The 15,176-nt window shown below is 39.7% G+C and overlaps 1 protein-coding gene across 3 annotated transcripts in view; it reads right to left on the reverse strand.

Annotated features, from left to right (window-relative positions):
* Window positions 1–539: 539 nt before the first annotated feature.
* Window positions 540–15,176, reverse strand: part of CDKL5 (cyclin dependent kinase like 5) — a 204,067-nt gene continuing 189,430 nt past the window's right edge. For 2 of the 3 annotated variants that reach the window (XM_054006740.1, XM_054006732.1), the window contains 4 exons: window positions 15,006–15,108; window positions 8,925–9,047; window positions 7,730–7,849; window positions 540–6,706 (listed from right to left, as the gene is read on the reverse strand). In XM_054006740.1, the coding sequence (XP_053862715.1) occupies window positions 6,320–6,706; window positions 7,730–7,849; window positions 8,925–9,047; window positions 15,006–15,108 (733 nt within the window). In that variant the 3' untranslated portion in view covers window positions 540–6,319. The remainder of the gene's footprint in view (window positions 6,707–7,729; window positions 7,850–8,924; window positions 9,048–15,005; window positions 15,109–15,176) is intronic. The other variant, XM_054006747.1, reaches the window with a different exon arrangement.

The following is a 15,176-nucleotide window of genomic DNA, read 5'->3' on the forward strand; positions in this document are numbered from 1 at the left end:
ATGGAGTTTCCAATAACTTTACACTTTCAGGGAGGATTTCAGTTCATGATCATTGTTCCACATAATCCAAATTTATAGGTCAGAAATTACTCCTTTTGATGAGACATATCCTTTCATATGATGCACCTAAAATAGGAGTACAAAAACACCTTGCTGGGGAGACAGCAAGCTGAGGACACAACCTATAGACACACCCTATACTTTGGGCTTAGCCTTTTACTAAACCGTGATACACTCGGTCATCTGATTTACATCTCAAGAGCTTACACAAAGCGCTTCAGATTCAATAGATTTGCAGAAATTCATATTCTGTGCTGCAGACTGGCTTTGGCAACTGGAGATTTAATGGAATCAGTTCCTGTGAGCTGCCATATCCAGCCCTGTATGTTTATGATGCCCCCCTCTATTGCTGAGGCTTTCCTCAGAATGGACATAGACAAACAAGTCCATGTGAAACCTTAGTCTGGGTGCTTTTTTTTATTGTGTTCTAACTCATCATAGAGATTGATTTTTTTTTTAATTTTTATTTTTTTGTGGAGGGAGGGAGGGAAATGGGACAATGAGATAAGATTTCTTCCTTGGATGAAGTGAAAAATTAAACTGAAGAAAATCCTGAGCAAGTCTAAGGATAGCTGTCTCTGCGTAGAGCAGCAAACCAGGGTGGAGTAATAGATAAGGCCTCTATCTCCCTGATAATCTGCGCTAGAGCAATAGCAAAGAACAAGGCAACTACAATATTTGAAAACTACATGGAAATAAATGGAGGGCACAAAGGGAAGACTGAAAAGCAGTGCAAAGATGACATTAGGATTCCATGAGGGTAGCTGAGCTGGCTTAGAGGTTTTTAGAAGCACATCCAGATGAAGGCCAACTGAAGTTCTGCTATTAGGCTCCTAAAGAGCACATAATTCTCTTATGTTAAAGTGTAAGATGGAATACTTTATAGATCTTTTCCTGTAAAAATTACATTTTATAAGTCAATGGTAAACTGAGGGCCAACTAAGCAAACCCTGACCACATTCTGTAAGAGTGAGGAGGTAGATCAACTCCGAGAGAGGACAGGAAAGGTCCAGAGCTACATCCCTGATCTCTTAGCCTTTAAGCCATCAACTCCACATTCGGTCTCTTGGGCTGAGACACCAAAAGTCACGTGCATTTGGCTATGTGTTTTGAATTACACTTTGCAGAAGGGTTGGGATAGTAACAGTACATTGTTTTAATGGAGGGAGAGCATCCAAACGGACAACACAGAGATGGCTGCCCCTACAACTGATCTTATGCATCTTACATTTAGTCATTGTCTCCAAGAGGTCCTCTTGCTCCAACCAATTGCCTGAACACCAAGATACCTTTGATCATGACAGCAGCCATGCAGAACTAAGTGGAGGTAAACTATAACCTAAATCTATCACACTTGTACCTTATACATTCAGAAGGTGTTCAAGCAGGCCACTCAGCCAAGGGATTTTTCCATCAAGAGAGTCTTCCCCCCAAACTTGTTCCTGTGATTTGGGGCTGATTGGTGAGAGAAAAACTTTGCAGTTCTCTCATAACATCTGACCCAAAAGCACCTTATGCAATGATGCTCCATGACTGGAACCAGCTTTTCCTAGAAACACCAAACTATGTATAAAAGTTTATTCAAATTGCTCCTTAAATATCCCAAAGGCTAGAAGTTAAATGGCTTTTCTCCTCATTCACTGCAAACCCCAGTTTATGAAGTGGTCAACATTATGACAGACAGACAAAGGAAGTTGCATGGGGAAAGGCACCTGTTCCTAGAATAGTATCCTGATTTGAAGGATATTTTAGAAATGGTTAAATAGGGCACTCTACCTTTCTTAACGTCTCCTGTGCCATACTCCCTTCACTGCACACACTGGGCCTATTTACATCAATTCTACAACAGCAAAGCTGAGTGGTACACAGCGTGGTCCCCTTTTTGGATGTCTGTGTCTGCCAAGAGACACTGAAGAAATTAAACAAATGTTCACAACCAACACAAATTACACAATACATCATTATGGCTATTCAGAATATTCCTTGTGGAACTGACTGCGACTCTAATGTTTCTCATAGCTCTACTCACACACACAGTTATAGTTCTTATATTAATTTGATGTATAAAAATTTAAAACCTGCCTGACTCCCAAATTGTTTTAGGATCGTGAACAACTAACCAGAATAGGAACCCAATTGACTTTCTGGCTGATGGTCACCCTTGAAAGATTGTCAATTTTACTTTAGATAAACAACAACTTCATCTCCAATATTAGCTAAACTACATTGCTCCTATTAGAAGAAATGCCTAAAATACTGCAGATTATTTAAGGCAAGTGGCAAGTTTTTAAGGATGGCCACCGCAGTATAGTAAACTTACACTTGTAAGGACTTGTGGGGGAAATAAAAATCTAGTCTTTATTTTGTGCCTTTTCAAACTTCTTTGATCAGATGATCTTTCATAGAGACCCAACTGGAATGCTTAATAGTGGCCAAAAAATCTCAAGCCTCTGCAATAATACCAGTCCACCTCTTTAAAGGCATAACCCACCTTTGCTCCCAGAAACCTATGTGAGAGAGGAAGGCAATAGGTCTGTAAATTATCTGAGGATGAATTCATTTGAGGCCTGTCTTTACATTGATCTAAGAGAATGGTAGTCTGTAAACATGCATTAAAATGCAGAGACATTAGAACCTATACATCCAGTTCATAACCTGGATCTGATCTGGCAGCAGAAATCAGAGTTTGAGGTTGGTCTTGAGCTCTGTGGGTTGGGAGAATTTGTAGAGGCAGCAGATTGACTTCCTGAAGTCGAGAGTGCTACCCACTGTTCTTCTCAGACCATGACTTGTACTTGCACTCAGAACAGTGATGGTGCATGCTCCAGAGGGAATAGTGAACCTCTGAATATGCTGGTGGAGCAAAGCGTCCAACAATTTCAACCAGCCTTGCACAATTCCCTTTGCCCAGAATATGTACCTTTCCCCCTGACAGGTGAGTACCATATCATTAGTTTTTTCATTATCATGGTCAAAAGGGCAAAACAAAAAAAAAATCTGTGTTTCTAGGTTAGCAAACTTTCATGACAGTTGTGAAAGGCTAGTTTAGGTCCACGTATAGAGTATAAATTTTAATTAAAAAGAGGTTAAAGTGCCTATTTTTCAGTTTACAAGAGCCAAACTCAGACAAGTTTAGACAGTTTGAGTTGTATAAATGACCCTAATTAATTCCTGTGAACTTGTTTCTTTTATGTTCTCATTAGGGCCTCCATCATAAGGCAAAACAAATTGGCAAAGAATGGAAACTTAAGCCCTAATTTCGCTGCTTTATTCTTAGTAAATCCACTGAATATATAATATAGCAAAGTTAGACCTAGAGACCAATAATCTCAGTAAAAAGCAAAGCTCACACTTGAAAAATCGTTTGCTCTGTAATAGGCTTTTCTCTACTCAAGAGTTAGCAAATCTCAGTTATCCTAAGAAGATTCCTTTGGGAGCCTTAGCCAAATTGTATTAGTAATACACTAAATGTTGGGAATTTAGGCAGGGTTAAAAATATGGGAACATTTAAATCAACACCAGTTCACAAAATGAGAATTTCACGTTCTTTCAAACAGAAGGAAGAGAATTACATACATTCAATGCAGTTTACTGATCAGTTTTAATTTTTCAAGGTTTGTAGAAGTTTCTAAAGAGGAAATTGCGGTACAGGATAGAGAGAGCTCATAAATTTGGACCAGCAAATAGTCTGTATGTTTTCTGAATCACACTTGAAGCTGCAATAAGGATGTTAAAGGACTGACAGTACAATTAGTATCTCTCTTATTTAGCTTACTGCATGCTGAGGGGAAATCCACTGGAGGCTTCTGTTCTTCCTATAAATCTGCATAATGGCCCAATGTGATTATCCAAGTGTGAAGGCCTTAACAGCAAGGTAAGACGACTTTTAGAGGCAAAATGCAAGTGATGTATTATTTAATGAAAAAAGAAGTTCTTATAAGACTAACGAGCCAAACCCGGCCACTACCAGTCTTGCAGACATTCATACAATACTGCTTAGAGCCCCACTCTCAAACTAGAAACTGCATTATTGTCTACTGAGCTTATCAAGACATAAAAAGCACTGTTTCACACCCACATGTATATTATATATAATATATAGTGTTTATATATTACATATATCAGATAAAATCTGAAAAAAACAACACATGCACATTTCTTTCAGGCAGCTGAGAAATCAAGAATTCCTGCTTTATAGTCTGCCAAACTTGTTACCAATTTTTTTTTGTACTGTGCAAACCTGAAACAACATACTGTACCCTATGAGCCAGATTTTGCAAGTTTTGGTGTCAATTTTGTTTAATGTTCTTAAATGCATTATTTTGGACTTCACCTCCTTTTGCAACAAAGTAGGAACTCCAAATGTTAATAGATGGCTATTTTTACATCTATATCTGTGGCTAAATTATGACATTCATACTCATCTTGACTTCTTTTTGGAAAGGACAGAATATCTGTAAGTACAATTGATTTATGAAGACAACAGGCAGAAAGTGAGCGACACTGCAGACTGATGCAAGAGTTGAACGAATTAGTTTAAATGTAGGAAAGATTGTATTGTTCTGACACTACAGCCTGATGCTCCTCTCACCTACACCAAGTTTATATCAGTGTAACTTGTTTGACTTCAGTGGACTTGCTTCTAATTTACACTAGCGTGAGAGGGGAAATCAGGCCCTACACTTAAAATCCATTGTTATAAAGGCGGCAATCCCTTTTCTTTTCATAATATTCTACAGGAGATTGAAACCTCCCATCTAATATTTTGTAGAAACTGGAAACTGACTGTGAATGGGAATATTCTGATAGCAAGCTACAGGGAGAAATTAAACTGCCCGGCACCATTCCCACCTCTAACTGAATATCATTATTTTAGTAGCTTTAAGTACATCCTGAAACAGGAAGAAAAGAAAGTGCAAGAGCATTTTAAATTTAAATACAAGATTTATCTTTCTAGTTAGTAGACTTTTAAACCAAATGTAAAATACATATATGCATAAAAGCTTATACCATGATTTGCAGTGTTATGCTATGTGTAAGTGTCACAACTTTGGCATGTCACTTGCAACTCATGCTATATTTCTTTGGTCTTCACCCTATTAAGTGGAAGAGCATCTGCGTTAGCTTGTGGCAAAGGGGCACTTTCTCCCTTTAGAGAAAGATAAGTGATACCAAGCTTTCTAGTCTCTTGATGCAGATGCATAACTCCCATTGACACTACTGGGAAAGCTAAGTGCACGTTCAGGGGAGAATATACCATATTCAGATTACTGTACAGTTCCGTAGTCTCTTACATTCAGCCAATACCTCCAACAAAATAGCCAATATAAAGTTTTGAAATGATTATACTTTTGTTTGCTATCAATAGTAATGCCTATAGTACTGCGCTCTCATAGCTGAGCAAGATTCATACTGTTACAGTCACACTTATATCCACATTCAACTCCCTTTTATTAGAAGTATAATACTGCACTTTATATCACAAATGTATAAAAATATGGCAGATAGTGTCATAACAATACTTTTCTTTTAAATGAGTATATTTTAAAAAAATCAGTTATTTACCATTTATATATATATATTCGAGAGAGAGAGAGAATAAAATACTCCTGATGCAATATATAAATGTTACTGTTAGTTTTTATAGAAACTACGGTAGCTGTTGCACTGCTTCACAATGTTTCAAACAGCTCAAAATAACTTTACATTGTAACAGAAGAGATATGATTATAACAGTACGATATTAGTTCATCATAAATAAATATTACAAATCCTATCAAATGTGGAAGTTTAAAAAACAAATTTAAGACATACAATTTCAACTTTAACCCTTAACAGGGATACTTGTATCACATAAACCCCACTGTTTTAACTAGGCAGCAAAATATGTAGTAAGGGCATAAGTCTAGACACTAATTGTTTTCACCCCTCGAAGTGCCAGTACATACTTAAACTCACCCGGGCTTTCAGACAGATGTGCACTGAGCTGGAATGTAAATGAGAAAAAATGGCAACACATTTCTTCTCCCTGAATTGCACACACTATCATCCAATGAGATTTCTGATGACTGGTAATTAATAATTCATCTTGTTTTACTATATGATCCCTGACTATCAGTGTGGTGCCAAACAGTATAGCCCCACAGGTACATATTGCACACTTTTATAAAGCTGAAAATACAGTCTTACTATCACCAGCACCACCACCAAACCCTCGATTTAAATTCCCATGTTAATTGGTGTACAATCGGGAGTGCCATTACAAGGCCGTCTCCTTTAAATCATTCAGATTTGGCATTCGGGATCGGTTTGTTCGGTTATACGTGGGCCCATTCTGTCCACTCTTGGAAGGCAGTTGATCAGAGTAGGAAGTCCCGTCACTAGCACTCCTGTTCACTGGAGACACATGCCAACTTGGTTCTATCTGGCTTGGTATCTGAAGTATCGGCCTGCCTTTTGATTGGGGCTCCTGCCGCACATTGCTGCTGCTACTGGAAGTTTGACTTATGGGGTGAATTCGCACTTCAGAAAAAGAAGCTTTGGCTGGCTGACTCGGTAATGGCTGGAAGCGGGATTCAGAGGGGATAGAATGATTTGAGGAGGAGGAGAGATGTAACAGCTTCCGAAGGGATTTTAAAGGCTGGCTCTGGAAGACAAAGAATGAGGGAAACATTTGGTCTTATGCCCTGCTGTTATATTAGCATGCCACCCTTTCTGTAGGAAAACTAACTGCCTTGGGCATGTCTTAAACGGAACCAGCTTAACGTTAAAAAAATGTCAGGACTTAGTCACTTTTACTGTTTACTAATTCTGAATATTTAATTTCAATCCACTGACTAGGACCCACTGTGTAGGAATACGGAAATACATCAAGTGCTTGGTGGTTATGGTCAGTATCTACTATTGCTGTCTGAACAGTTGAGATAGCTACAGTAGAAAAACTTTGTTCCACCAATTATTTTTTTTAAAATATGGCAGCTGCAATGAAGTTCTCCTGTCTGGTTTTGAAGCTCTAGGGGGGACGTCTACATGAGCGCTTAGTTCACAGCAAGCGGGATGTACGCGTCCACATGGATGCTGCTGCTGTGCACTACAATTTCTGTAGTGTGCTTTGATCTGCTCCTGTTTCCAAGTGGAGTGGATCAAAGCGCACTAGAGAACTTGTAGTGCCCAGCAAGCAGCATGGTCCACATAGACGCATAGTGCACGGCAGGGTAGCGTGAGATAGATTTACAGCCCAGCTTGCCTCAAACTAAGTGTGCGCGTAGACAAGGCCAAATAGTCTGTTTTTGTTTGAAAGCGCCTCTAATACAAAAACATAACCAAAGCTTTTGCAGCCTCAAAGGTGGACACAGGAACTATTATGGATTCCATTCCGGATTTTTTGCCACTGCTATAGTCCTATTGGTACTGCCCCGAATCCAAGGCGTGGGGAGGGGAATGAAGGAAGGTTGTGATGTCCTTCCAGCAGGTGATATGTACTGTATGGATTCTAATACACTGTTCTTCTCTGTCTCATGTCCCTTACTTCTCAATTATGCAGAATAGTAGCCACAGGACTGAGAAGTGAGCAGAGGATAATGGCAAATGCAATTTTTCTGTTCACTGCAGAAAAAGCTTGTCAAGACACCACAGCGAGAGGGTGTGGGGAACGGAAAATGACACTTACATGCGTCTGGATTTCTGTCATCTTCTCAGGATGCCAATCCTTCTGCCTGCTGCTCTGGAGACTGGAAGAGTGAATGGCTTTCTGTAATGCCAAAAGATCCTGACCATCACTGCCGGGCATCTGCAACATAATAAAAAGGGGATTTCAGTAGGTCCTTAAGAATAGATGTAGGAATCATCCCCCACTCCTAGTTAATTATACAATGCAGGTGAAGCCCACTACTGCAGCTGAATTGCAATGTCCTCTCAATATTTTCCCCCATATTAAAGGATAATATTTGTGGCTATCATGCAGATTTGTTACAACCTCAACCCTTAAAGCATTCCCATGCTGTTAGTTGCTGGAAGAGAGAGCATTTTAAAAAGCCTACGAAAAGCCCTGCGGTGCCTTATCCTCATTTCAATAGCATTCCATATTGCAGTTAAGACCGTGGGCCAGTTCTGTAAAGCCAAATTTTGCCCTGGATGAAAAAAGATCAAAACTGTATTTAATTGGGTATATTGCTGAGTCTTGCTGCTACAACTACAGGGGGACCCTATCCTCAAGCTCAACATATTTGTGTCTCTGTAAAACTTGAACAAAATGTAAAGCTTTTTAATATATAGGGGATTTACCTCATACCACAATTCCATGGAATAACAGACAAAAACAAAACTACCAAAATTTGCTCTCACTAATAAAAGGTCACCAGTAACAATTAGGACAAAGAAAAATCCAGCAGCAGCACAACCTAATAAAAATTGATCTGTCACTGAGCCTGCAGTAACAATAGTTCATTAATTAAATTTGGACATAAGAGAACAATCTGTAAACAAAATATAAATACAATTTATAAACCAAATTATTTTAACATTTATTTTTACTGGTCAACCAAAAGGGGAAAGTCACTCTGTTTTACAGTGTAACTGATTTCAGGAGAATTTGCCTTCTTTAGTTTTAGTCCCAGGCTCTTCCTCTCTTAGTAACTAGATATATTATATTTTGAGTATATCTTAGACTACTCAATTATGAATCCTTTTTATTAGATTTGTTCTGATAGGACTGCTGATTGTATTTGAATTTATGGAACTGGTCCAAGATACTTAACTGGCTTAAAGAGAATGTGATCCCTTAAAAATATAATACATGCTGCTGTAGTCAGTAAAACAAGTTTACTGGAGCATTTTTCAGTGCTACTGTACTTAAAAATTAATACCATGGGTAGAGTGACTACAGGAAGCTTTTTCAAAGAAGAACTATGCTTTAAATGATTCTTTGAATTAAAAAGAGGAAAGAGGGATTTCTTGATGCTTGGATTCTCCCCGTTGGTTGATTCTATCTGCAATATAAGATATAAAAAACTAAATGCATAAATAGTGCTTCAATGAAGTGATCTGTCCTTGACATATTCATGCACAAATGGTACTTGTAAATATGAACAATAACTAACAGATCCCATACTTTCTGGAAAAGTTCAAATTGACTGCTATTCTGAAGAAAAGGATGCCTATGAAAGGAATCCCAGGTATCACTAAACCTCTCTCTCTCTCTATATATATATGTAAAGAATGTACAAATAATAATGAATGTGTGTCTACGTTCAGGATGATCCTTCATTGGATCTACAGAGCCTGATCCAAATCTTATTGAAATCAATGGAAATCAATCTTTTTAAGACTCATTAACTGAGTTCAATTCCATAATTGTGGCGATATTTTACTAGCAGAAATATTACTACAGAAGTTTGCATGTTCTGTAAAACTGTATGTAATATTTATGTTCCAGATGTACAATTAATAATCGTACTATGTTTTAACTATTTTAAAAATAAACAAAAGCATTAGTATTTCTAATTTGGCTGAAAAGAGTTTGGGGCCTCAGACACAGGTTTGAATAAAGCACCTTTAAAAAAGGCATTTACAGTTGCATGATTACTGGCTAGGGTTACCATATTTCGAGTGTCCAAAAAGAGGACACTCCACAGTGCCCCGCCCCCACCCACACCCCCACCCCTTCCCCAAATTCCCCGCCCCAACTCCGCCCCCTCCCCTGCTTCCCGCGAACATTTGATTCGCAGGAAGCCTGAAGCAGGCAGCAGGTAAGCTGGGGGAGGGGGGCGGGGGAGGAGGCGCGGCCCAGTCTACCCCCCCAACCGAGCGGCTTCCTCCTGCGGCCGGCCCCGGCCCCAACCCCAGCGTCTCCAGCCTGGCTCAGCTTGGGCCCTGGGGTGCCGGCCCCGGCCCTGCACCCCCGGCCCCGCATGTCCCTATTTTCCCGGACATGTTCGGCTTTTTGGGATTTCCCCCTGGAGGGGGATTTGAGGCCCAAAAAGCTGGACATGTCCGGGAAAATCCGGACGTATGGTAACCCTATTACTGGCTGACATTTTGTTTCTTAATGTATGAGAATACAACCAGACATCATGGCACTGGGTGCAAGTAAACAATGTCCACTGTCAAAATCACAAATGGGATACACTTCCCTCTCAATCGACATTTGTAAAATATGTGCAGTATTATTTTGTCTAGAAAGGAAAACTTGACAGTAGTACTTTAGACTATATAACATTAACTAACAGAAAGACAGGCATATTGGTGAAATTCAAGGTTTTTAGAACAGCTCAGCTTCTAGTTTCTAGCTCGAAATTGTATAAATTAAGGACAAGAGATTCATTAGCTGGCTTAGCTCCTTTAAAATCTTATGGTCTGAAGCTTCATACTATTTGTAACTCAGCAAATTTTGATGAAAACAAACGATCACCATGAAGGGTGCTCGCAATGTTCTCTAAGAAAGCCAGTTACACGTTTCTTCAGAGCCACATCATGGAGTATGTGCCATAATGCTACAAGATCTGGGTCCAGGTGGAAAGCAGTGATTGTTGAGACTGCACACAACCCCTCACGTGGATCAAAATGTTTGATTCTAGGTTATGAAAGGAGCCACAGAGACTTTAATTATCCTCAGTTCCTTTAGGCTATATTAGGAAGGACTCCAAGCAAGAGGGAAAGGAGAGTGGATGGGAATGGCTCTGCAGAGACACTACCTCTGTGAGAACTCCAGTAATAGGCAAGTAACCTTCCTTATTCCTTCAAGAATTACCTCTGGAAAGCCCTACTCCTGGGAGAACAATTATCAGGAATAACTCTGCGGGAGAAAGGGTCAGGATTAGGACTGGAGATCTTTGGCAAAATGAAACTTGCCAAAAGACACAGACAGTCCGGTAGTGCCCAGCGGGCCAGAGTGCGTGCTGAAGCACTGTCAGCTCGCTGAGGCACTGCTTGCAGACTGATTTCTCAGACTACAATTTTAGATCAGTGCCTCAAATGGGGCTTCAAAGCCCTGATCCACATTTGGCTGCAATGGGTTTGTTCTGAAGCAGACACGTGCATTTATGTACTTGCCAGGGTCCATGAGATTTAAGAATCTCAAAAATGACTTGATTTGCCGTGAGACTGTATCCTTATGAGCCATGTGTATTTGAATGTCAATGAATTTTTCTTGTGGTAGAAAAGCAGTTAACACTGTGTTGTTAAGTGTTTCTGCTGCAGAAGCCAATCTCTGCATGGAAGTGAAAGTAGTCTTCTAGGTTATCCCAAGCCCTAGATTGTCAGAGTAGGAAGAAGATAATATGCAGAGCAGACGAGATTGGGCCTTGAGAAGCTAGTCATCCAAATATGAGTAAATAGAACATCCTGATGATTTAGGTGAGCTGCCTCAACTGCCTGGTATTTGGTGAAAATTCAAGGAACTGTCGCTAAACCAAACAGGAGCACCTCACACTGAGTACCATCCACACATAACCTGAGATAATCTCTATGAACAGAAGATACAGAAGCAGGAATTGGAAGAGATCCTGGCCTGCTCAGACTCAGATGATTTCCCACTGCCTTAAACAAACAGAGTGGCACACTGGTCACTGCCTCTTTCAGTTCACTGTCAGAACAGATTGAGTACACAGATATAAGCGAGCCAAGAGGTCAAGGCTACTGATACTGGGACTGACGTAGCCTCAGTGCTTACCTGTTGGATCCAGAGACCCAGTTGGAGTCAACAGGTCCCCAGACCAGGTTTTATGATTCTTATCAGACTCTGGCTCCAAATCTGTGCCACTTCTTATTAAGAAGTGAGAAGAGCAGAAGTAAGCACTCTGTATAAGATTTGTAGACCCATGTACATTAACTTTTTTGTGCTCTTAGATCAAAGTGCTTGTTTCGATTTTTTTGAATGCTTTGTGTGCACTGTAATCTAATCCACACTGTAGGAACTCCTGCATGGAGCTTGGTCTGGAAAAGGTGGACTCAGTTTATCTGCTAGGTTTTCAAGTTCTCTATCATCAACATGAGATTGAGACACCACTTCCTTGATGGGTTGAACCATAGTAGGTTAGAACCTGTACAAATTCAGCATCTCTTTAGGAAATACCCTTCTCACTAACCACCACTTGCATCCAGTGCGCTCCTCTGTCATTAACATTTTACTACCACATAATCACACTTTTTAGATCTAGATATTTTACCTGGGTCTGTCATGCAACAGATCAATTTTTAGCTGGGCAACAGAGCAGACAAATATTTTCAGACTCATGCAACAGCATGTACAAATAGCTTAGAAACACACATCAGCACAAATCTAACTAGCCGTAATCAACACTAACATTCATTTATAAAAAGGGGGATTAAATACTTTTAATTTTTGTCTTGAAACTATCGCTAACATATAAACTAGATAAACAGATAAAAGAGACAGCAGACAGGTACAATGTAAATTAATCAAATACATGTTTGGAAACCTGCAACTATAATGGTAGGAAAGGAACTGAGGGCATTTGTAAGAGAAGTCCTTTATATAAACTTGAACCATGATCCTAAGAAACGTATGCTGCACACAGCCCCGAGAGTCACTTACTTTCTCTGAGGAGTGCACTATCAAGAGTAGTGATCTGCTGAGTCAGAGTTAAATGGAGAAATTATGTGGTGCCAGCTGATATATTGCTGCTAAAATCATGGGAGCTTCCCTTTCTCCCACATGATATCATCTAGAACTCTGGCCCATTTTGTGCGATGATGATGACAGGCCTGTTTTTCTAGTCATTACAGTGTAAACCAAGATGATTCCACTGAAGGCAATAGTGCTAAACAAGTACAAATACTGATGTGCACGATAGAACAATCTGACCCAGAGTCTTCATATTTCATTAGCCTAGTTCAAAAGGTTTATTTATGCATTGCATAAATTTTGATTTTGCGACCAAAACACCACAGAGATAGAAAAAGGTTGTGGTGAAAAATACTGTGACATAAGATTACTGTAGCTGTGGCTACCAACCAGATTAATCTCCTCTCCCCCAACTTTCCCAAAACACAGAGTAAAATCAGTTCTGTCGGATACACATTTGGAATCCTTCTCGGCTCTGGAAAGGATCTGAGGAGTGTTCTGAGAGTGAAGATCTGATTTAAAAAAGGTGAGATCTCTGCTTCTGTGTAGGATCTGCTCTAACTCCCACTGAAGTCAGCAGTAGTCTTTCCATTTCTTTTTGATGAGTTAGATCAGGCCTATAAGAACATTGAAGCTGACAGAAGATTGATATGTTGCATGTTGTGACACTGTTAAAGGACAGTTTCTAATCTCAGCTGTTTAGCGTGTATCACAATATACCCACAAAACACTTGCGATTTGTTTTTATTTATAGACTTTTTACCATAATTGTAGCTCCAGTAACTGATCATTAAAATATTTATTGTCCCCATGTCCCTGTGAGGTAAGGAAATGTACTCTCCCAATTTTTAAGAAGGCACTGAGGCACAGAGAAATTAGTGACTTGCTTCGGTCAAACTGCAGGTCTCACCAGAGCTTGGAATCAAACTCAAATCCCAAATCCACTGCCTTAGCAGTGAAACCATCCTTCCTCTCAAACCAGCACAGCAGAAGATATTTCTAGATACATGATCATTCACATCATGCATCTGAGATTAGAATCTGACCCTCCCAATTTAATACAAACAGTTTATAAACACTCCAATAACTACACACACAAAACACCAATGCCTCGAAAGCCAAGCCATTACAGGTAACATGCTTCTTTCCTTGTTCTTTATTTACTAATAGAAAAAGTGTGCTGCTTTTCATAATCTGTGTTTACTAATACATATTCTCATCCCAATCCCCCTAGACTTTTCCATCTTAAAATTTGACATTAAAGTTTTTCTTTATTTGTCAATTTTTTTTTAAACTTAAAGTCATTGTAAACTTTTGTTTGTAAACAAAAATTCAATCACTCTATATTACTGCACTTCTGTTCACATATATTTTACCCCTCAGTAGTACAGGCTGTTTTGTGAAGCACACCGACCTAATTTTTAACATTTACACACTTTTAGGGCCTGATCCTAAATTCAATTACGTAAATAGGAGTCTTTCCAATGGGCTTTGGATCCAAATCTTAGTGTACAGAATGTAAACAGTATCAGATCATTATTTCAATATGGCTTCGCAGCCAGTTGGTGATTCTATGGCAGAAACAATAATTTAGGGATCTTAAATGCTGCAGCAAAATAAATAAATTCCACTCACCACTGATGAGTAGTAAAGCTTGCTCCGATGAGCGAGGCAGTCTACATATTTACAGTCCATGCAGACGTGAAGAAAACCTTCTAGGTGTAGTTGGGTGTAAGCCAATCTTATCTGCCTAAGTCTGAAGACAGACATCTTCCAGCAACTCTGATGCTGCCTATTGTTTTGCGAAACAGCAGCAGAGTGGCTCCCAGTGAATGGGAGCTATGGGGTCGGCACTCAGGGCGGGGACAGCGTGGGGAGCCTCCGTGGCTGCCCCTGTGCCTAGGAGCCGGAGGGACATTCCTGTTGCTTCCGGGAGCCACACGGACCAGAGCAGGCAGGGAACCTGCCTTAGCCCTGCTCTGCCGTCAACTGGACTTTTAGCGGCCCAGTCAGTGATGCTGACCAGAGCCGCCAGGGTCCCTTTTCAACCGCGCATTCCAGTTGAAAACTGGACGCCTGGCAACCCTACCTCAAGTGTAATAGAATTTCAGGGGTCTTGGATGTAAGCAAATAAATGTAGAAAGTATAACTCCTTAGCAAGTAAACATTTGAATAGGCAAGTAGGTAAATCCTGAACAGGAAAAGAAGACAACTTCCACAAGTTAAAAAGCTAACAGATGTACACAGGTACATCAACACACACATAATATAACAATACAACATTGGTCTAGCCCATTTTATGGTAGCAGCTTCAAAACAATGGAAAATATACACTATTTTAGAAACTACTGGGTATACTTACAGTTTGAGATTTCTTCTTTTTCTTTTTTATCGCCCTGAAAAAACCTTGTTTTTCTTTCTCTTTGAGTTGCTCTGACTGACTGTTAACATTTTCAGGACTTTTCCTAAACATGAAAAAAAAATATTGTCAGAGAAAAATCTTTGGATGTTAGGTCATCATATGATCACTTTG

The sequence above is a fragment of the Malaclemys terrapin genome, chromosome 1 (assembly GCF_027887155.1).
Source record: "Malaclemys terrapin pileata isolate rMalTer1 chromosome 1, rMalTer1.hap1, whole genome shotgun sequence".
Classification (NCBI taxonomy): domain Eukaryota; kingdom Metazoa; phylum Chordata; order Testudines; family Emydidae; genus Malaclemys; species Malaclemys terrapin.